This window comes from Eptesicus fuscus, chromosome 13 (assembly GCF_027574615.1).
Source record: "Eptesicus fuscus isolate TK198812 chromosome 13, DD_ASM_mEF_20220401, whole genome shotgun sequence".
Taxonomy (NCBI): Eukaryota; Metazoa; Chordata; class Mammalia; order Chiroptera; family Vespertilionidae; genus Eptesicus; species Eptesicus fuscus.
Genome location: NC_072485.1, coordinates 79,031,968 through 79,055,833, shown reverse-complemented (window position 1 = coordinate 79,055,833; position 23,866 = coordinate 79,031,968). Strand labels below are relative to the sequence as shown.

At 42.2% G+C, this 23,866-nt stretch overlaps 1 protein-coding gene and 1 pseudogene across 2 annotated transcripts in view; both read left to right on the top strand.

Annotated features, from left to right (window-relative positions):
• PACS1 (phosphofurin acidic cluster sorting protein 1) overlaps nt 1-23,866 on the top strand; it is a 99,341-nt gene that overhangs the window by 37,573 nt on the left and 37,902 nt on the right. For both annotated transcript variants that reach the window (XM_008146928.3, XM_054724653.1), the window contains exon 2: nt 22,174-22,261. In XM_008146928.3, coding sequence (XP_008145150.1) covers nt 22,174-22,261 — 88 coding nt within the window. The remainder of the gene's footprint in view (nt 1-22,173; nt 22,262-23,866) is intronic.
• On the top strand, nt 9,576-11,139 carry LOC103290993 (histone deacetylase complex subunit SAP18-like; annotated as a pseudogene).

The following is a 23,866-nucleotide window of genomic DNA, read 5'->3' as shown; positions in this document are numbered from 1 at the left end:
GAAGTTGGGGGTGACAGGGCCTGCAGGGAAGGGCAGTTGGGTGGGACCCAGGCCTGCAGGGGAGAGCAGTTGGGGGTGACCAGGCCTAAAGGGGAGGGTAGTTAGGGGCAAACACGCTGGCAGGGGAGCAGTTAGGCATCAATCAGGCTGGCAGGGGAGTGGTTAAGGGGTGATCAGGCTGGCAGGCAGAAGCGGTTAGGGGCAATCAGGAAGGCAGGCAGGCGAGCAGTTGGGAGCCAGCAGTCCTGGATTGTGAGAGGGATGTCTGACTGCCCGTTTAGGCCCGATCCTGAGGGGTCCCAGATTAGAGAGGGTGCAGGCTGGCCTGAGGGATACCTCCTACCCTCCCCCCCTGCACGAATTTCGTGCACTGGGCCTCTAGTTTTTAATAATTGAGTTGTTTAAGGAAACATTTTACTTCTCCTTAGGAAGGTTAGTTTTGATGAGAAGACTTAAACCAATGAGTTCTGTTTGCTTAGCATAATTTTGATGGCTTAGAGGTAACATAGTTCTAGTATATTCAATACTAATTTTATACTTTATTTCAAGCAAATTCAGTGTATAAAATATTTTTGTTTACAATTTGCTTAATGAAGAAGATATGGGCTTCCTTTAAATAGCCAGTTTTCCCAGTAGAATGAAGATAATTACTGTTTGAATTACATACAACTATATACGATTATATCAATGCATAGTAAGCTAGACAAGTATTAGACTCTGTGGTTAGGAGTACAGGCTTTGGAATCAGATAATGTACCTGCGGTTCAGAGCCTGGCTTTGCCATGTACTTACCGGTACTAGCCATGTGTGATCTTACTTCTTCATGGGAATAATAATACTCAGGATAGTTGTGAAGATGAAATGAAATTATACAGGTAAAGTGCTTAGCCTGGTGTCTGATGTACAGGAAGTGCTTTCATCTTATCCATTGTTATTAGGTTACTAGAGGCCTGATGCACGAAATGCATGCAAGGGACTCGGCCCTCGAAACCCCGCTTCATCCAGAAGGTCGTTCTGCTGTCCAGTCTAATTAGCATATTACGCTTTAATTATTATAGACTAGAGGCCCAGCGCACACGAAATCCTGTGTGAGTAGCTTGCTTCTGTTTGCCTCAGCTGACCACCCCACCCATCGCCACTCCTAGCTCGCTGCCCCACCCTCCGCCACTCATAGCTCTCCCACTAGTAGCTCACGCCCCACCCCGCCTGCCCCGAGAGCTGCTGCTCGTTTGGTCCTAAAGGCATGTCAGCCTCGGGCCTTTTACATAAGAGATTTTAAAGGTATGTACAACATACCCCTATCTTTGAACGTGAACTGAATCTTCCTGTTTTTCATGTTTTGTTTTTTGCTTCCTAAGGTCAAACTCCAGCCTTAGTGAGCTAGTGGTAGTTCCCCTAAAGTTTCATGACCTCTTTCTTCTCTATACATGTACCTGTGCTCTGTCTGCCTAGAACACCTTTCTTCTCACTACTTTTTTTTCTGACTTGAGTTCAGTTCAAGGGACATCTCCACAAAACCTTCCCTCATCCTCTGCCCTGTGCTTCCAGAGTCTTCTGCATCCCTCTCTGCCTCCCACATTGCATTGTAGGGAACTTGCTGTCTATCAGACTGGGGAGCCTCTTAAGGGCAAGGCATTGGTACTCAGTTTTGGAAATGCTGTATAGTGGTGGGTAAGACAGAATCTTCTCAGAGCCTGTACATCCGCTGGGAAAGACAAATGTTTAAATAGTCACAAGTGTACCGAATGCTGCTGCAGTAGAGCACAGAGTGCAGTGGTATAATAGGAGCTGTGGACCTTATTTGGACACATCAAGGAAGCCTTTTTCTAAGGAAGCAATATGTATTTAAGTTGAAATCGGAATTTTGTGTAGCAGTTTTTAGTGAAAATGAGAGTTCCAGGTGGAGGAAAGTGCCTGGATGGGGCGGCTTCAGGCAGGTTACTTAGCTCCTCTGTGCTTTGGTTCTCTTGCTTGTAAAAGAGAATAGTGTAACTACCTCATAGCATTGTTGTGAACATAAAGACGGTCTTTTCGCCCTGGCCTGTGTGGTACAGTAGTTAGAGCATCAACCCTCGCATCGCAGGGTCGAAGGTTCGATTCCTGGTCAAGGGCACATACCTGGGTTGCAGGTTTGATCACTGGCTCCAGTTGGAGTACATGCAGGAGGCAACCAGTCCGTGTGTGTGTGTGTGTGTGTGTGTGTGTGTGTGTTCTCTCTCCCCTCTCGCTCCCTCCCGTTCTCTCTAAAAATCAATGGAAAAAATACCCTCTGGTGAAGGTTAACAAACAAACAAACAAAAAGGCTGTCTTTATAGTCATCTTCTAATTAATATTTCTGAAATGAAGCACCATTAGTTTGCCCAGGCTAGTCCTGGGTCCAAGTTTATTTATTGAATTGCTAAACGTGTGGATCCACTGGCTGCACTTCTTGTAACTTACCCTTTACCTGTCCTGAAGCCTTTCTCATGTTTTAATAACAAGAACAGGGTGTTTTGTTTTGTTTATTTGTTTAAATCATAGAGCTCCAACTCTGCCTTTCATTGCTGCATGAATCTCATGATATGCCAAACTTTTTAGGTCAGTGGTACCAGTTAGAATGTTTCCACCTTCAAGAATCAGGAAAGCCAACTCAATGACTTAACCACACACACAGTATTTCCAATAACAAGAAATCTGGGGTAGGGTGATTCCAATGCTGGTTAATTCAGCAGCTCAGGACCCGAGTTCATTTTCTCTTCCTGCCCTTCCATTCTAAGTACATTAGCTTGTCCCCATGGACTCAGGTAGTTTGTTTAATTTCAGATATCACAGAGAGACACCAGAATATCCAACTGAAGAAGAGGGACTGTTTTTTCCTCATGCCTCTCTCTTTATCATGGACATTTGAGCTAGAGGGAAGAAAATCAAAACCTAGGTAGATTGATTTGCCATCTTCCCACAGCTGGTTCGAGACTGTGGCAGTGGCCTGCTGGGGAAACCACCAGGCCAGGAGTGAGAGTGGCTTGTTTGGGGCTTTACTTTCCCCTTGACTCCTAGTAATCGGGGTGTTTCCTTGTTCTGAAACACATTTGTTAGTTATGACAGGGTTTCCAGCAGAGTACTGACTGGAAACAGATTCACAACTGGCAGACCAGGTAATCCCTGAACAAGTAAATCCCAGTGGAACCAAAAAACTGGGTCTTGCTTTCCTTAATTGGAACTTGACTTAGAATCAGATATTGAACTGAAAATATAGTATTAGCCATTAGGAAAAGAATTTAAATTACTGTCTGTCCATATTTAAAATTTCTTGCAATCATTTCCACTGTATGTAATACTGAAATCCTTTGTGGTTGTCTGCTGCAAAAATGAATCTTTGACCTGGCAGCTTTAAATGCTTTTGACACCATTGGGAATTTTAAGAATTCTTAATTTAATCTGTGCTTGTCCAGGGGTGGGGGCAGGGATGAGGGTGAGTTCTCTCCTTTTGTATTGAAGATTGTGCTGTTTGTAAGAAGAGGCCTGAGCTTCTGAAACTTACGTTACCAGGTGGTGATTATTGGCATAATAAGTATCATATCTAACTTTTATTTCTGGAGGCAGTAAAGAACCAGCCAAGCACAGAGATGAGTGGGAGGTGGCTGGCAGTGGAGGCCCTGTAGCTATTAGAGCAGCACTGTGCTGCAGGTGGCAGAGGGTTTTATCAAAGTGGGAAGAGAGGCCCAGTGTTCTGCTAATGACTCTAACTTCCTCTGCATAGCTCGGTAATAACATGCCTCTCCTGGGCTTCCTCCTGAGGTTAGAACTAAACTGCTTCTCTCTTCTTCCCCATCCCAAACTTCCTGGGTTATCTCTTTAATTGAACTGATTCTTATTTTCCTTTGTGATAACTTAGCTCTTGTCAAGCAGGGACTTGACCTGCCAAAGAGAGCAGGAAGGTCACTTTACCAGGCCCTCTGTCTAGGCAATGTCCACAGCCCTTTCTCCCAGACACTCATACCGCTTGTACTCACAGGTCTCCCTGCAGGGAAGGAGGAGCATCAAAGTAGAACCACACTTAACTCTGCAGGTTTTTCTGAACGACCAGTGAGTTTTGAGTTCTCATTGTAACCTTCCACTGAGTCACTGTTCATTTCTTTTGTGTACCTCCTCTTTCTGGTTGGTAAACTGTGGATATACTGACTCTGGAGGAAGGCTGTGAAGAACTATTGAAAGAGGCTGGACTGCATCAGGCGAGAGGAGGACCTTTCTCAGCAAAGACCGGCAAGGTCCTCCTCACTCGAGTGCTGGCTGTGCAGAGCTGCTGTGGTAGGAACTGAGTAGAGGTGTGAGACTGCCTTTCTTCTCTCATGAGCTAAAAATATACTTGAGATCTGACAGCACAGAAAGATGAGGACTGCAGTGTATGTTCAGTGTATAACTTAAAATAAATGATATGCAGGTGTGATGGATAGAACCATCTAAGTATTTCAGACAGTCACTCAAGAAATGCTTTTTTTTTTTTTTTTTTTGGTAGGGATACCATAGTCTAGACTCAGTCTGGTAAATGGGGATCGATGTCCTATACTTTTACACTTTTCTAGGTTAAATGAGTCTGGTACACTATAATAAATATTTTTCTTTTTAAAAAAAATATATTTTATTGATTTTTTACAGAGAGGAAGGGAGAGGGATAGAGAGCTAGAAACATCGATGAGAGAGAAACATCAACCAGCTGCCTCCTGCACACCCCCTACCGGGAATGTGCCCGCAACCAATGTACATGTCCTTGACCGGAATCGAACCTGGGACCCTTCAGTTCGCAGACCCACGCTCCATCCACTGAGCCAAACCGGTTTCGGCAATAAATATTTTTCTTAATTAAAGAAAAGACTGTATATTTCAAAATGTGAGACAAAGAGAGGATCTATGACATTATGTATATATATCCCCTGATAGATGTGCACAATACCACCTGCAACATATCCATAAAATATACTTATTCCTGAAGTGTATATAAATTGTCCCAGGTCTGAAATCCTTACTTAATTCCCCTACACCCGTGGTTGGCAAACTGCGGCTCGCAAGCCGCATGCGACTCTTTGGCCCCTTGAGTGTGGCTCTTCCACAAAATACCACGGCCTGGGCAACTATTTTGAAGAAGTGGCATTAGAAGAAGTTTAAGTTTAAAAAATTTGGCTCTCAAAAGAAATTTCAATCGTTGTACTGTTGATATTTGGCTCTGCTGACTAATGAGTTTGCCAACCACTGCCCTACACCACAGCCTGGGCTGAGAGCCCTCCGCACTCCTGGAGATAACCATCCTGACTTTCTGCTGAGTTTAGAGCAGCAAGGACTCCATGAAGGAGTTTCTTCAGCTTTTCCTGGCCTGCCTTACTTCTGGATACCAAAAGACACTATCATTGCCCTGTCTGATTTGGATAAGCAAATATAGAAATAGATGGCAGATAACTGGTTTTGTTTATTTGTTTTTAATGCTCTTTTCCCCCCGTTAACCTGGCTGAGAAAGCCTTTCTAATTGTTTATAGTTAGGTATTGTATTCCCAACTTGGAAATAGCCTATAAGTAGGGCAGTCCAATTAGTTACTTCTCCCTATACCCTGGCAACAGTCAAGTAGTCCTTGACTGATGGTGCCCCCTGATGGCCTGTATAGAAACTCATTCTCATGTCATCCCAGCGTACACAGCCCTTCTATGGAGGGTATTGGGTAGAGTGGTCTGGAGTGGCAGCAGCCAGATCTAGGGGTTGGCTAAAGGCTCCTTTTCCTGGAGGAGGCACAGGTAGTGACTGGGGCTTGTTAAAGAGACAGCCCCTTCCCCCTGAACAAATGGGGCAGATACAGTAGTGGTGGAATTGGTAACATGAGGTGGTGGCTGGTGGGGCAGTGGTCTGGAGGTCAGGATTCTGGCAAGAAGATTGTATGAGGCCCTTTTGCTTCGTGGAGTGGGTGGTCCAAACAGGAGGGCATTCCTGGGGTCAGTGGATTCCCCCCCAGAAACCCCTGGTGGGCTAGGCATCCTGCTCTGGTCTTGGGGACCCCTGAGCACTTAGTGGGAGGGGCAGAGAAGCATTTTGCACAATGGAGGAGCCGGAGGAAGGGCTGGGAGGGCTGAGAAGCACAGAGGAGAAGACCTTTCACAGGTGAAGGCAGCACCCTAGCTCCATGGTTGGGATCTAGCACTGAGTATGTCACCACCTGGTAACTCAGAGTTGCAATGAAAAGTGGGCAAGGGTGATAGCACTGAGGACCACTCCTATTGGTCCTAGCTTTGTGAAGCCCCTCCCCAGTGCCTTGTGTTGCATACAATTTTATGTGCAAATAAACGACATTTGGCCAGAGGAGACCCCCTCAAACCCAGCTTAACCCAGTCTGTCTTCCTACATCAGAGCATGTAGCTTGGTAGGGGAAGGTGTGTGGGATCATATTTCAGGTCTCTAGAGCATCCCTCACCTCCGGGGGCTCCCAGCCCCAATCTCTCCTTTTAGGGGTTTCTGGGGAACCTGTTTTCCCCCCAGGGTTCCTGGGAGTACTTAAGTTATGTCAGTTTTGGGCTATTTCTCTTCTAGGGAAGGGGGCGATCCCTGAAGCCTGTCCGGGAAGGAACGTTCCTGGCCCTCCCTGCATCTCTGCTCTGGGGGGTATCTGACCAGCAGCACTTTGGGAAGAGACCGGACAGCTCTGAGTTGTCTTTTCTTCTAGGGGCTCTGGAGTGCCTCTCTCTCCTGAGGGGCCCGGCCTCTGGAGCCATTTCTTCCCTGGGTGGGGGCTATCTCCTTGTGGTTGGAGGGCTTGTGTTGGCCATGAGAAAATCTCTTCCAGGGCATCTCCATAGAGATTTCTCTGGGAGGGGCAGGGTGTTTTCATTCTTTTTGGTGTTGTGAGAGCCTATCATTCATTCTTTGATTTCATGCTCTTAACTTTTCCAGAGCTGATGCACTTTTTAGGATAGAATTGCATTATTTTAGAGTTTGACAGAACCTCGGTGATTATGTAGCTTATTTCCCAGCTAATGTGATCCTCTTTTCCCAAAACTTTAGAAGTTGGCTGTTTAGCCTTGGCCTGAATCCATTTATGGACTCCTAATTCTTAGGAAGTCCTTCTGTATGTTCAGTTGACATTTAACTCATGGGAGTTTCCACCATCAATCCTGATTCAACCATTTATAGCAACAAATGGCTTCAATTTTTTTTTCACTCCAACGCAAGAATGCCCTTCAGCTTGGACAGCTCTTAGCCTCCTTAGTCTCTCCAGGCAAGCTTTCTCTTAGCTTCATGGCCTATTTTCCTTAATAATTTTGGGGAGTTTTGTACAATAAAGAAAATAGCCCTATGTCTTTTATATAAGTTGTAAAATTTCCCTCCCTTTTGTCATTTGTCTTCAGGCTTTTTGTACAGTGGTGTTTTACCATGCAGTTTTTTCTTAATGTGAAATTTATCAGTTTTTAAAAATAGCCTCTGAATTTTATATTCTTAGATATTAAAAAAATTAGGATTTTTTGTATCCTTAGGAAGGCTGTACCCACTTTGAGGTTATTTAAAAAATATTTTCTTCATATTTACTTCAGTACTTTAATGGATTTATTTTTATGTTTAAATCTTTGATCCTTCTGGAATTTATTTTGGTATAAGATGTGAGGTAAGAGTTCAGATTTATTTTCTTTCCAGCTAGCATCCAATTACTCCAACACCACTTATTAAATTGTTCATTTTCTCCCGTTGATTTGAAATGCCATTATATTAAGTTCATGACATAGTTTTGGATTTGTTCCCAGGATTTTTCATATATTTTTATGCCAAGCAAACACTCACATATCTTATACCTCTTTTATTGAAATGTTTAGCCTAAATGTAAAACTGTTCACGTGCTTATAGTTAAACGTTCAGCCGTCAAAGTGGTTTGACTCTTACTTCTTGCATTAGCAGCCTCTTGCTGTGTGCCACCTGCAGGTTATAAGCATCTCTTTTATGTCACTATCCAGGCCCCTGATTGAAAGTGACAGAAATGTTGGCAGGTGCTCTACCTGGTTTGGCTCAGTGGATAGAGTGTCAGCCTCTGGACTGAAGGGTCCTGGGTTCGATTCCAGTCAGGGCACATGCCCAGGTTGCAGGCTTGATCCCCAGTAGGGGGTGTGCAGGAGACAGCCAATCAATGAATCTCTCTCATCATTGATATTTCTATCTTTCTCTCCCTCTCCCTTCCTCTCTGAAATAAATAAAAATAGGTTTTAAAAAATGTTGGCCAGTATAGAGCTGTCCTTTGGACACCAGTGGAGAGCCTCTACTCACTTTTTCTATGTCAGAGATGGAATATGGTAGAAAGAGCTTAGAATTATAGTATCAGTTGCAAGACTTTATCCCTTTTGTTCCTTCTTTCTCAAACTTCAATATGCATAGGGATAACCTGAGAATATTGTTAAAATGCAGGTTCTAATTCAGTAGGTCTGGGGTTGGGTTGAGAGTCTATTCCTAATAAGGCCCGAGATCATGCTGGTGCTGCTGGTCTATAGACCACATATATTATGCAGGACCAAGGGTAGGGTGAGTTAAGCAAGAGACCCTGGATGCAGTATTTAAGAGGCACTTATTCTCAGATTTGCACAAGTGTCAACTTTGCACAAATCTGAGAGTGAGTGCTTCCCTCAAGTGCCTCCCAATCCCAGCCTTGATATCATGTGTCTTTTTTATTTTATTTTATTGATTTCAGAGAGGAAGGGAGAGGGAGATAGAAATATCAATGATGAGAGACAATCATTGATCAGCTGCCTCCTGCACACCCCCTACTGGAGATCGAGCCTGCAACCCAGGCATATGCCCTTGGCCAAAATTGAACCTGGGACCCTTCAGTCTGCAGGCAGACGCTCTATCCCTAGCCAAACCAGCTAGGGCTCATGTGTCTTTTATTTAATTGATAGAATCACCACTGATAAACCTATTAAATAGAACTTCTGAGAGGTAGGACCTTTCTATCTGTATTTTAAAAAATCCTTACCCAAGGACATGCTTATTGATTTGAGAGCGAGAGAAACATTGATGTGAGAAAGAAGCATCAAACAGTTGCCTTCCCATATACTCCTAATCGTTTGGAGAAGTTCTTCATGAAATTTACTTTAAGTAAACAAGAAAAGAAGCTTGTTTCCAATGTCTTGCTATTACAGACAATGCTGCAAAGAATAAATTGATCATATTCATGTATTTCATGTATAATATACGTCTTATCTGTTATACAGCAGTATGGTTCCATTTTAGTCTTAAAATTTATTTATCTTAAACTTTCAATGTATTTAATGCAATGTTATTATTTTTATATCTGTAGGTTCTTAGTGGACTTGGAAAGTGTTTTCTCATTGAAGGAAATAATTTCTGTCAGATATAAACCTGATCTTCCTATAATTCAGAACTGTTAGTTTAAACCAAATTAAATGGAACTCCTGAGCCCGACTGGCATGGCTCAGTGGTTGAGCGTCGACCTATGAACCAGGAGGTCATGGTTTGATTCCTTGTGGGCTCTATCCCTAGTGTGGGGTGTGTAGGAGGCAGCCAATCAATGATTCTCATTATTGATGTCTCTATCTCTTTCCCTCTCCCTTCCTACCTGAAATCAATAAAAATGTATTTTTTTTAAATGGAACTCCTGAAAAAAAGAGGGAGAAGGTTCAAGCAAACTGCCATCTAACATTGCTTACCCCAGTTGAACAACCCTGAGATGTGTGTTGATGTCAGTGGTGTCTGGGGTTTTCATATTCTGCCCCCTTACATGTTAGCACCTTCACTGGAAAATCCCAAAGCCATGAGCGGTATTTGTATCTGACATGCCATCACTGAGAAAACAAAATGAATCACAAACTGAAGTTTATTCTACATTGACCCTGGCTGTGTGGCTTGACTAGAAATTCTATTATTTACAGGTAGATCAGGTCCATCTATCTAGTAAAGAGGCTATTTTTTTCTGATGCAGCTTTTTACACTGCATTCAGATAGTTCTGTTAATGAAAATGTCAAACAAAAAGTGATTTCCCTCCCAAGCAGTATTAGATTATGGTGTTGTCAAGAGTCTTGCAATTGAATTACCTTCCTGTAACCAATCCTGCCTTATCAGTTAACACTACTTGTAATGGACTGCTGGCTTCCAGAGACTTTGTGTGGATTATTTAAAACTCCTTGCTGTCTAGAAGAGGCATTATCTGTGGCATGCCCACCTTCCTCAGGTGGCACGTTCCTTAGTAGAACACTCGTGAGGCTGGCTGGTGCAGGAAGAGCGCCCTGGAGCAGGTGCTGGGCACAAAGAGCAGCGCCCTGAAGGGGTCATCTTACAGCTGACCCTTCACTGTGTGCACTCAGCTAGACTGGATCTGGTGGCCTCAGAGTCCTCGCTAGTGCAATTTTGCTCTTCTCCTTCGTGTGTGCCTACCAGGTGGTACTGCCAACCCAAGGGAAGAAATGAAAAACATTTAATTTGCCATGAGGTTTGCCCTGATTTCATGTGTAAAACTCAGCTTGGGAAGCCATTTGCTGTTGAAGACTTTTGTAGGGTGAAAAACATTTTAAGAAGGTTGAAAAGCTGTGTGCAATTTATTTAGAATAAGTTGTGTAAGAGAAATGCTTTGTCACAAACTTACATTATCAAATTCGTTCTCATGCTTGCTGCGGGGGTCAGAGGTCAGAGCGAGCATTTCCTGGGCCACAGGAGGAAGATGGAAGTGGAATCACATGTCACCCAGGAGGAAATTAGGAAGGAACTGGTGAAGCCAATCTACTGGGAGATGTGCCTGCTGCTGCTGTGTCTTCACCAACAATGGGCGCCACCACTGCATGGATGAGTTCTCCCAGGGGAACTTGCCATCCAGCGAGCTGCAGATCTACCCCTGGATGGATGCAACCTTGAAAGAACTGATTAGTTCAGTAAAAGAAGTCTACCGAGAAGCTGGAAAGAAGAACACACTTCAATTTCGCAATTTTAGGTCTTTTAAGACCTGGCTATTGAGTAAAGGAGATTGGCAGCACCCTGTCCAGGAGAAAGGAGACTGACTGACCATGGTTCCATGGCCCTGCCATCACAGAAGTTTCAGTTCGGAGAGTAACTGGATATAGCCAAATCGCCCTCTGAATTGGGCAGCACCTTCTTCCAGGAGCCGGAGGCCACGTTACACTTTATTGGCTAGTTTTTGAGTTTATTTTTATTCAGTTATGTAAAACGAATTTACTCTTTTCCTCCCATTATTGCCATTAAAACTTTAAACTAAAATTATAATGCATTTATTTAGGCGTTAGGTTTAGATGTGCTATGGTATGAATATTAATAGAAAGTCCATGTTTTAAATCCTTCTGTAAAATATGAAGTGCTGTTAGGATTCTATGTAAAACTATTGTTAAATATACGTGTGCAATAAAAATAACTTACAGTGTCAACATAGCAGCAATATTCAAAAATGCTTTTAATTTTGGGAGGTTTATAGTCATAGAACTAGGAGTCAGAAATTCTTGAACTTTGATTTCTGTTTGCCTCTTACTGATAGCTGACTATACTTAGATTGTGCTTGAGTTGAGTTCTTATCAAAGAATGGGAAGGCTAACAATCTAATACCAGTTTGCTGAATGACCAGAGCAGCCATGTGATATTTTGCAGTTTTAATAGGGTAAGTTACAGCAATAGGAGCCATTTCTATTACAAAGAGAAACTGTACCGTGTGAGGAAGAGAACAGATATATTAGAGCAAGGGAAATCTTGTGTTTGATTTTGTGCAGATAAATATAGAAATCAGGTAACCAGCTTTCAGTGGCTTATGGTTGACTTCAGATACGAACCAATAGAGAGAACGCATGACTTATAGGAAAGGAAAACAAAAATAGCCAAGCAGCTTGCTTTCCTAAATGAATCATGGTGAAACCTGCTCCTGATACCTAGATAAGACTTGAAAGAACTGTCATTTGGTCTACTTTTAGACCAGATAGAGTTCTTTAAAACCATCTTTTAGCAAGTTATGGTTTGCTTTCTCAAGGCCTAGAAGTATGTGATGTAATAGTGTAGGAAGACAATTGGATATGAGGAATGGTCGCTTTTCTTTATGATCTCACAGGACTTATAATGTATTTTATGTCATGTGACTGAGTGGCACACTTGAAGATGAAAGATTTAAAAGTAACTGAGGACAGAGGTAGGATTTTGGTGGATGGAGTGAGGGAGTCAGCAAATCACTTCTCCAAAAACAATAATAAGCTGGCCAGAGTTGTCACAAACAACAATTTCAGCCCTCTGGATATAGAACAAATGCAAACAACAAGTCAAGAAGCATTTATCCATAAGAAATTGCTGAACTTCAAGGAAGAACAGTGGGAATTTTTTATGTTCTGGCCTGGGATTACTCACCACCTCCGCCCCTCCCCCCGCCACCCTGCCACCGCCCCATTAGTGTAGTAGTTCTCTCAGGGTGGGGCAGACTATGAAAATTAGCAACTTGGCTGCTAGAGGCAGCCCACTTGATTTGGAGCAGAAGGTGAAAAGCCCATGCCCGTTGGCATTGTCAGTAAAAGTAATGATCTCAGTGGCAACTGAACAAGGCAGTTCTGGTAGCCTAAATAGCTGTCCCAGTTAGGTTAAGCAACACACTGGAGGATGAGCTAAAACTTAACAGATCCTGGAAATGACACAGACATAGAAAGGCTTGAAAAGCTCTCTACACATTCCTGACCGACTAGAAGCCTATGCAGGTAAGACTGGAGCGGTCCCAAGTTATCCACATATCCCTAGTTGGCTGGGGAATTGAATAAATGTACAGAGATGCAGGAGGGCCCGGCAGAAAGTAAAAGTTGGGTCAGACCTGAACTTTGTATTCCATAACCCCTACACAGCTCCATGGGCAGAGGTTGGAAGTCTAGCTGCCTCACGATGTGTGAGTTGAATCTTTAACCAGTTATTGGTTGGTCACTAAACTATGTAGATGCAGGGGCAGCCCTTCGAAATCAGTTTTAAAAATTAAAACAAGAATTAAAAAAATAAAAAGGCAACTGAGTAGAGACATCATGGCTGCATACCATGAAGGAGACAGATTCTTCAGATTTAGTCAAGGAGCATTACTAACATGGAAAGATGTCCACTTAATCAATGTAAACTGTAAAATATGATCCATTTGGTTAAAAAGAAGCACATAAGTATATGTTCAAAGGTTGGTGGACCCACATACACACATTTCCCCCCCAGACTTTTTAGCAATTCTCTCCAGAGGTTTACTAGTATAGGGATGTTTCTTTCACTTTATATTTTCAAAATAAATTAGATATTTTTTCTATAGTGTACCAGTAATACTTTGTAAACACACACACACACACACACACACACACACACACACACACAGAAACTTTTTAAAAAGTTACTCATAGCGCATTTCATAGGAGCCCTGACTGGGTAGCTCAGTTGTAGCATTGTCCTGTACACCAGAAGGTTGGGGATTCAATTCCTGGTCAGGGCACATAGCTAGGTTGGAGGTTCAATCCCTGGTCAGGGAGAGTACAGGAGGCAACCGATCGATGTTTCTCTCTCACATCGATGTTTCTCTCAAAATCAATAAAAAACACACATCCTCAGGTGAGGATTTAAAAAAAAGGTACTCATAGCATAACACTAACTGTGATTTAGAATTGTGAAGTTTACTAAATCAGGTCCTCAGTCTATAAGTAGCACTTTTACCTCCATTCCACCTCCTGTGTTCCTCTTCTATTGTGTGGTGTTTTTTTTAACCTTATCAAAAGGTCTATTTAGTACCTTATAAAAATACTAGAGGCCTGGTCCACGAAATTTGTGCACAGGTGCGGTCCCTAGGCCTGGTGGGCAATCGAAGCGCGAGCATCTAGCGTGGAAGGGCAGGTCCCAGCTGACCTCTGGGCCCTGGGCAGCACCTGGGCCCCCGGGGCCCCACGTGCCCCCCTCAGCCTGAGTTATCGGGCCCTCACCTGGCTCCCTCAGTGCCTAGGAGCCGGGTGACTGCCCTGCCCCCGCCCCCCCCCCCCCCGCCGCCACTGGTCACCATCTGCAGGGCAATCATGCCCCGCTTGCATCCACCTTGGCCTGGCGCCACCCACTCACCTGCTCCACTATCCCACCGTGGTCCCACTCTCGTCAGGGCCCATCAGGGCCGGCAATGCCTCCACTGCCACCCACTGCCAGCGCCACGTCGCCGAAACCCACCATGTTTTGCATCGCCCTCTGATGGTCAGAGCATGTCATAGTGAGCGGTTGAACTCCTGGTCGAACTCCTGGTTGAGGGGACAATTTGCATATTAGGCTTTTATTATATAGGATTTGGGGGCAAAACTTACTTATTCATATTTATTCACTTCTCCCCATTCTATTTCTCTGTTCTATTATGCATTGCACATATGTAAATACGCTTTATTAGAGTATTATAAATAGTAATTATTTCATACAAAGGTTGGAATTTAATACTGTAATCTATGGTACAGTTACCCAATCCACATTCTTTCTTTCTCCTCCCCTGAAAATAACCATTGTAGCCACAATGGTTAAACAAAACCCAAAACAAATAATAGTTCTATTTCCCATGTCCTCCAGTTTCTAAATATAGAACAGATTGAGTAGTGGTGACTCCTAGGCAAGAAAAAGATTAATTTTTCTAGGATCAGAATTCCAGTTTCTAGCTTCTTTAATTTGGGACCTGGGCTATTTTGTTTTATGTTGTTTCCTTTTCATTAAAATAGAAAAAACAGTTCAAAGCCTTTTCTGCCTTTGAGTTTATCACATGTGGCACACGGACTGCTTGACTTAATAAATTTCTAAGGACAATCAAGACTTTACCATTGTAATGTTAATATCCGTTACTTTAAAACTTTCACTTATAAATCTTTTGTATATTGCACTATGCTTTAAAAATAAGATAATATTTTTTAAAACCTTAAAAGTACATTTAATTGTAAATTATTCTCAGTTGAATTAGAGGAAGTTTCCAGTAAAGAAGGTAGATTGAAATGGTTGCTCAAATCCTCCCACAGATAAAAATGAGAAAATCTAAAAAAAAAAAAGAAAGAAATAAAGAAAATCTGGAAAAATAAACTACTAAAAGCATTCAAAAACAGATAGATGCTAGAGGAGAGTTGACTCCTAAAAAATTGTAATTGGAAGGAGGAGAGTTAACTCCTAAAAATTTGTAATTGGAAGGAGGAGAGTTGACTCCTAAAAATTTGTAATTGGAAGGAGCGAAACTTGAAATATTATGACTTTTTTTGTCCAAGAGTTTCCTCCAGACTCTATGGTGGCTTTAGTGGAATGAAATGACAATGGAAAACTGCAGCCCTATGGGGAAGAGGTGACAAAGAACAGAGGTCAGGGATAGAAGAACAGCTGGAAATATAAGATGGAAGCAAGAAAATACTGCAGAAATGATGAGGCCAGCATCTGAGTAAAAACTGCCCAAGTCCAGCTGGTGTGGTTCAGTGGTTGAGTATCAACCTATGAACCAGGAGGTCATGGTTCAATTCCTGGTCAGGGCACATGCTCTGATTGCAGGCTCGATCCTCAGTGGGGGCGGTGCAGGTGGCAGCTGATCAATGAGTCTCTCTCATCATTGATGTTTCTATCCCTCTCTTCCTCTCCCTTCCAAAAGGTGGCAGGTTTTAAACTCAAGTAGAAATAGGAATGGTACAGTGTGGGTAATAGTAATAAAATGATCCTTTAATTCCATTGGACAATGAATGAGTTCCCACTTGAAATCTCAGCCAGATAAGAAAGAATAGGTCCAATTGGCTTTGTTTTCTTCCCACAGAAAAAAAAATCCTTATTTGGACGTAAAAATAAGTAAGTTAGGAAGTGAGCATTCAGAGCATCAGGGATTCACTTTTGACTTCCTATAAATGATAGCTTTCCCCAAGTCAAGTTGGATTCTAGGAAGAATATGGTGAGTGTCATGAGAGGCAAACACACTTTATTCTAGGAGCCCCATCAGATGAACATTAATCCATATAGTGGGTTGAATAGTGGCCCCTGAAAAGATGTGTCTAAGTTCTAATCCTCATACCTGTGAATGAGACCTTATTTGGATATAGGGTCTTTGCAGATATAATTAAGGATCTCAAGATGAGATCATCCTGAATTTAGGGTAGACCCTAAATCCAATGACTGATGTCCTTATAAGAGAAAGGAGAGGGAGTTTTGAGACACACAAAAGGGGAGACACAAGAGGAAAGGTTATGGGAAGACAGAGACAGATTGGAGTGATTGATATGCCTATAAGCCAAGGAATGCCAGGGACTGCCAGCCACCGAGTGTCAGAGGCAAGGAAGGATTCTCCTCTAGAGGCTTCAGGTAGCTTGCAGCCCTGCTGACACCTTCATTGTGGACCTCCAATCAATAGAACCGTGAGAAAATAAACTCCTGTTGTTGTGAGTCACCAGGTTGGTGGTAATTTGTTATGGCAGCCCTCAGAAATTAATACAGTCAAAGATGAAAATAAGGCATATTCGAAGTTGTTAGAGGGAAAGTTGTTATGCAGACTCACAAAAATATATTTTCTAAGACTTGTGCATCTTAACATTTTATAGGCAATCAATTGGGGGGAGGGCAAATATACTATTTTATATAGATACTAGAGGCCCGATGCATGAAATTTATGCAAGGGGCTCGGCCCTCGCAGCCCCGGCTGCCTCTCGGCCCTGCCCACTGGTCGTTCTGGAGGTCGTTCGTGAAGGTTGTTCCGCCATCCGGTCTAATTAGCATATTAGCTCTTTATTATTGTAGGATCTTCCCAAAAAGCAAAATAAAATGACCCTTTTTATTTGGAGCCCTTAGAAAAGTTGAAGAGGGAGACACAGAAATACAGAGAGTGTGTGTCTATATTAGACAAATGTATAAGCATATCCATTAAATTTGCCACTAGAGAATAACTTAAAAACCATACTAAAAAATGATACAAGTTAGGTTTCTTTCATATTAATACAAAAAATGATTGCGGTTCTTCCTTTGAAAATAGTTATTGGTAAAGTCTGACCTGATGTTCTTCTTACCCCAGTATTTCAAGCCCATGTAACATTTATAATTACTTTGAGATAAGGCTCATCTTATTTTATTTTTTAGTCTATTGTCTCTAACATTTCTAACCTAAAGCTAAATTACTTTTCAGATCATAGTTCTAAATTTTTTACTTCTTACGTCGCAGTACCAGTAAATAAACTTGAAAAATGTTCATTCTTATTCTGGTCTCCTTTTCAAGAGGAGACCTTATTTGGAAATAGGGTCTTTGCAGATATAATTAAGGATCTCAAGGTGGAAGGTCTTTGAATGGCTAGCTAGCTGTGATATGGAGCATATTTTTTGTATTTTTTGTGGTTTCAAACAATAAGATGTTTGTTCCTCTCTCTGAAGTTCCTTATCAAAAATGCCTAAGGACTATCCTGTACTGTTACCTGACCCTGATAGCAGCTGTGTGTTTTTTTCTGGAAGCAAGTGTGGGTCCTGCCTGGAGGGGTGGGAGAGGAAGATGGAATTATCTCTGAAAAAAAAAAAGAAACCAGTGGTTAAACCATACTTAAACATGTATAATTTAAAGGTAAAATGGCAAGCTGTTTCAGCCCCCAACATGTCCCACTTTTTAAAATGTTGTCTAAAGAAAGACATCTTGAATCCAAATTACCCAATTTTCTTGTTTGTTTAAACATTGTAAAATCTGCCAGAGGCTAGATGTCGTGAGGTGGGAATAAAGGAAAGAGAAGGCCAATAAGAAAGAGAAGGGAGCCAGACAGCAGTTCGGTGTTTTCTTCCTGAACCTCTAGTTTTTGGCTTGTGATGCCTCCATAATTGGCCATGAGATCTTCGGTTCGAGCCTCTTGCTGTGATTGTGTGTTTTTTGGACTTTGCAGAGTAAAGATTTCTTCCTTGTGTTATTCAGTTTATCAGTCTAGTCTCATTATGGAGAAGATAATGGATCAACTCCTCATCTATGTGATTTCAAAAATAGTACAAGGAGCCCTAGCTGGGTTGGTCAGTTGATCCCCTACACTAGAAAGATTTTGGGTTCAATTCCCTGTCGGGGCACATAGGGGAGGCAGCTAATCGAAGTTTCTCTCCTCCTCCTCTAAAATCAATAAAAACATATCCTCGGGTAAGGACTAAGAAAAACAGTACAATACCCCGGAGATAAGGATATGGTAGGGCAGTGGTCGGCAAACTGCAGCTCTCGAGCCTCATGCAGCTCTTTGGCCCCTTGAGTGTGGCTCTTCCACAAAATACCACGGCCTGGGCGAGTCTATTTTGAAGAAGTGGCGTTAGAAGACGTTTAAGTTTAAAAAATTTGGCTCTCCAAAGAAATTTCAATCGTTGTACTGTTGATATTTGGCTCTGTTGACTAATGAGTTTGCCGACCACTGTGGTAGGGCATAATTGAAACTCTCTGGGTACTATGTCTCATTTTCCTTGTATAAATTCTAGGGTGACACCAGAGGCACTTAAATTAAAATATATACATATTTTGTTGACTTATCCCATCCAGGTCCCCAGTCACCTCTCTTCCTTACGTTTTCAGATAAAAATTTCTCTCTTCCCCGGGGAATGCTGAGAACCACAGTGGTCTTTGACATTTAAAAAGCAGCCTAATGCTAGGAAACGTGAGTTGTTAGACTCATGCGGGTCCGCATGGCCACAAAGTTCCCTCTCTGTACCACATTGCTCTTTTTTGGCCCGCTTGAAACCTTGTTCTCTGTCCTCACCTTCATGTGCAACTGCTTACATTTCTGAGGAGAAGGGCTACTTCAAAGCTTTTGTGTATTACTGCTCCACGGAAACATCTCGTATTGTGGTCACCAGTATTCTCCGTTTTGCCAAATCAATGATCAGTTTTCTGACCTTGGCTACTTCTCAGAAGCATTTGACTGGTCTTCTTAGCATTTTCTTCTCTAGGTTCTTGGGGGCACATTCTTTCCCTGCTTCACTGGAAGCCTCTCAGTCTCCCTTGCTGGACCTTTCCCTGCTGCCAGACTTGTAAGCGTTGGCATGCCCAGCGTTCCGGTCTTGGCCTTTTTTAAAATTGGAACTTTCCTCTGGAAGACCTCAGCCATCTCCATTGCTTTAAACATCTTTATGCTGTGACTCCTACATCTGTGTCTCTGGCCTAATCTTTCCCTGAATCTCAGGACTCATAGCTAGCTGCCTACTTTAATTTTTCCAGTTGGATATTTAAGCTGTCTCAAATTTAATAATGACTTGACTTTCTGTCTTAATCACCAAAAAACTTCCCCGTTTCCCTCTTTTCAGTAAACAATAAATACCACCATCCATCCACTCAGTTGCTCAAGCCAAAAACCCAGAAACCTCTTTGAGCTTTCTTTTCCCCATACCCTGCATTCAGTTTATCAGCAAGTTCTACCAGAATGTTCCTGAATTCCACCTTTCTCTTCATCGCCACTGCTACTGCCCCAGATCAAACCTCCTTTCTTCTCACCTGACCCCTGCAACAGCCTCCGACAGGTCCTCCTGTTTCCACCCTCTCCTTTCCGCGGTCCATTATTCACACAGCAGTAGAGCGAGCTTGCACAAATCATTTTATATCATTCACTTGTTTATAATTCTTCATTGGTTTCCCATCCAAACCAGCCTTCATTTGCCTTTCTAACCTCACATCTTACTGCTCTCCCCATTCACTGGGCCGCAGACCCACTCGCCTTCTTTGTTTCCTTCACGCATCCCAACCTCATCTTCGGTTTCATCCTCATGCTCTTTACAGGTTTCCCTATATGTACTTCCCAGGACAATTTGTAGTTTATTTTTGCTTGGTTTTGAATTTGATACATTACCATACTCTATGTAGTCTTCCGCAACATTGTTCTCACTAAGTATTGTGCTTTGAGATTAATGCCTGTTGAAGTCATTTTCACTGCTGGATGATAGCGCTTGAGTGTATGAATATACCACAGTTTATCGCCCACTCTTCCAACAGTGCACATTTGGGTTCTGACAAGCATAACACAAGTAATGTCTAGTTTACTGAGAGCTTACTGCGGACAGGCACTATTCTCAGTGCTTTTATACACATGAATCCTCACAACAACCCTCATTTTACAGATGAGGAAATAGTGGATGGGAGGATGAAGTAGCTTACCCACAGTCATATAGTTCATGAAGGCTAAGGACAGACTGTAGACTTTTGTATATGTCTCCTGGTTCACAGGGCAAGCGTTTCTCCAAAAGCGAAATTGCTGAATCCTGGATTTCACACATGGTCGGCCTCACAAGATGATGCCTGACAGTTTCCTCAGTGCCTAAGGTCCAACTGATACTCGCACCTGCAGCATATGAGTTCCCATTACGCCGCATCTTCAACCACACTTAGTTTTGCCAATTTTGTGGGTGTAAAATGATATTTTGATTTCAATTTGCATTTCCCTGATTCCTAATGAGGTTGAGCATATTTTTGTATATTTATTAGCCATTAGTGGCTAGACGTTTCTGGAAACATGAAACATCTGTTCATATCTTTTTACCCACTTTTCTATTGATTTGCCAGTCTTTTTCTTATTGAATTATAGGAGTTCTTTATATATTAGATCCTTTATTAGTATTATGAGTTTCAAATATCTTTTCCAAGTTCATGATTTGTATTTTAATCCTGTGGTGTCTCCTGATGAACAGAAATTCCCAATCTATATACTAGTACTATATAAAAGGCTAATATGCTAAGCGTCCAACCGGTTGCTATGATGCACACTGACCACCAGGGAGCAGACGCTCAACATAGGAGCTACTGTGATGCACACAGAGAAATGGCACCGCGGACCTGGCGCCCACAAAACAACACTCAGCTTCCCCCAAGTGGGACACAGGCCCCGCCACCACCCTGGAGCCCAAGACCCCAAGGCACAAAATGCAGCCCACAGTCCAGCCCAGAAACAGTCACTGTGGGCGCCGGGTAATGACATCACGTAGCAATGCCCAGCTTCCTCTCCCTAGCCATGACTGGCCTCCTTGCAGTTTCTTCAGCTCAGGAACACGACTTGTTTTATAGCCAGGCGCAAACATTTCACACTTTAACCAAATGTTTGTGAAGCATTTTCCCGTGCCTCATCTCATTTGATCCTCACAGAAGTCCTGGAGTAGGTAGATAGGAGACTCAGTGGAATCCTATTTTCTTTTCACTAGCCAGAAAACAGAGATTTAGAAAGTTTAGAAACTTGACCCAACTGAAAAGAAGTAAGAAATGAGGGACTTTGAAAATGACTTCAGGTTTTCTCACTGCACAGAATATAGTCAAACACTGCTGCAGTGAAATATTTTACCCTTTGTTCTTCCTGTGTGATCTACAATAATAATGTGCTTCGTGTTGATATTTACTGCTGTGTTGCTGACAATTACCTGAAAGAGAAGTTTGGGTGCTTCACTGGGCTGGAAAAAGTTTAGCTACATCAGAAAGCAGGTCTAATTAAGCAATTTTATTTTATATATAAAAAGCTAAGTTGACTTGTGCACGCGCAATACAAATAAAGCTGTCACGGGCACCAATCACACGTGTGTGTTTCGATCTGTCACTGTCGATCGTGAATTTGGTTGACACTTCTATTATAAAGGGCAAATAGCGATATTAAAACATTTCTTCTAATTAATTTCCTTTCAATGTGCACCGGGCCACTAGTTTTCATATAATGGAATTTCTCAGTATTTTCAGTGCCTTATTTAAGAAATCCATTCTTACCTCAGAGTCAGAAAGATATTTCCCATATTTCTCCTAAAATCTTGCCTTTTACAATTAAGTATTTAATATCCACCTAGAGATTATTTTTTATATCTAGTGTGAGATAGGGTCCAAATTTTCTTATTTCAGAGTTTATTCTTTTCCCAGTTATTTTGTTACTGTCCTTTCTTATATCAAGTTTCTGTATAATTGTGGGACTGTTTCTGGGTGCTCTGGTCTGTTCCATTGAGCTTGTTTTCTGTTCTTTCAATACCAGACATGTTGGTTTTGGCTTGATGTGAATGGGCACCCCGGAGGTTGATGGGATAATGCACCTGTTTGACATTTCTCAAGTACAACAGTTAAATGAAAGGGGTGGGTGCTCATTTACTAAAGGAAGACACAGTTTGGACTGAGAATGGCATTCTGACATTTTTACTTCAGATAAAGCAGTGTTTCTCCAACCGAAAGTCAATAGCTTTTCTCATGAGTTCCTTACGTCTGACTGGATCTTCTTTCTCTAAATTTGTCTAGGCTATTCAGCTTGACCCTGAAGAAGCTGGTCATGCTAAAAGAAATGGACAAAGATCTTAACTCAGTGGTCATTGCTGTGAAGCTACAGGTGAGTTGAGCAGGATTGTTTGTTCAGGGTTCGAAGAAGCTGGATAACTTTTGCCCACTATTAGGGCTTTAGAAATGCTGATGGGGGGACCACCTCTCTCCCTTCACTCAGAAAAGTAAGTGCAACAGTGGAAAGACAATTGAGCTCGTGAGACCTCCCCGAATCCCAGTGCTGACTCTTAGTTAAAGCACTGAATTTTTCTAAACCTTAGTTTCTTCATCTGGAGAATAAAAACGGCTCTTTCTGCCCTGCCTATCTAACAAAGTTAGTGTGAAGGCCAAGTGATGCAGATGCTGAAGCACATACTTGGTAAACCATGCAGAATCTGCTAGGGTGGCTTGTGTCAGTTTCAGCCTTTATCGCAGGATTTATAGGCCAAGCAGATACAAGGGTTGGGGTTTTCTTTGAGGTTTTCTATAGGATAGAAGAAATTTATAGATTATTATTTCAGAATTAGAGATTAAAATTTTACTGGGATATTTTATATTCTGGGCAATCCCCACATTTAACTCCCTATTCTTGACTCAGTATCTTCAAGGGACCCAAAATATTTCATATACTTTCTTTTTTTTATATATATATGTATTTTATTGATATTTTACAGAGAGGAAGGGAGAGGGATAGAGAGTTAGAAACATCGATGAGAGAGAAACATCTATCAGCTGCCTGGGTATGTGCCCGTAACCAAGGTACACGCCCTTAACCGGAATCGAACCTGGGATCCTTGAGTCCGCAGGCTGACGCTCTATCCACTGAGCCAAACCGGCTGGGGCTCACATACTTTCATATTCTAAGCATTCCTGAATTTCTGGGAAGAAGGGGAAAAGTGAACTACAAAAGAGTTAAGGAATGTGTTTGTTGCCAGCTAATTACTGAATGTCAGAGTGGGACTAGAAACTGAAGAGCTGGTGATTTATGTGGTCACTAAACACCATTACCAGACCTTCTTAACTGATAAGTCTTCTCTAATGACAGCTCCCTAGAGTTTACTGAGATTCTCAAATGCCTCCGGAATCATTAAATAGTTCTTGAATTCTTCAGCTTAAGAGTGGTATATTTATTTAATTCTTAGTCATTAAAAAATAGTGAACTCTATGGTAACTCCCTACTAACCGGATATTTTATGAGCCAGACCGACTATCATGCAGCAGTTTTTGTACTACCATTGGTTTTATTAACATCCACATCTGTAGCACTCACAGTATGTGAACCATACACTGAGGTCCTTTGCTCTGTTTCTGAGATAAAATTTTCTTAATTTAGATCTCAAAACTGAAAACGTTTAAATTACTTGTTATGAATTCCTTTTTGTCCCACCTTATACTCTTACTCCCTGTTCATTTTTGTGCATGATTCTTCCCAATTCTGTGAAATAGACACAGAGACTAGGGGCCGGAAGAGAGAGTGGGGGGCAAGTACGTGCAAGTGGGAACTTTCAGTATCTTCCCTCCTTTCCTGGTTTTGCGCCCGTTTCTAGGTCACAGGCAGTGTCCCACTTTGGGGGGAGTGGGCAGGACTTGTTTCCTTCGCTAAAAGCTGTTGCTTTCTAGTGCAGACACTGTTGGTATGGTTTCGAAAGTTCCCTGCTGCTCTTACCATCCTGCA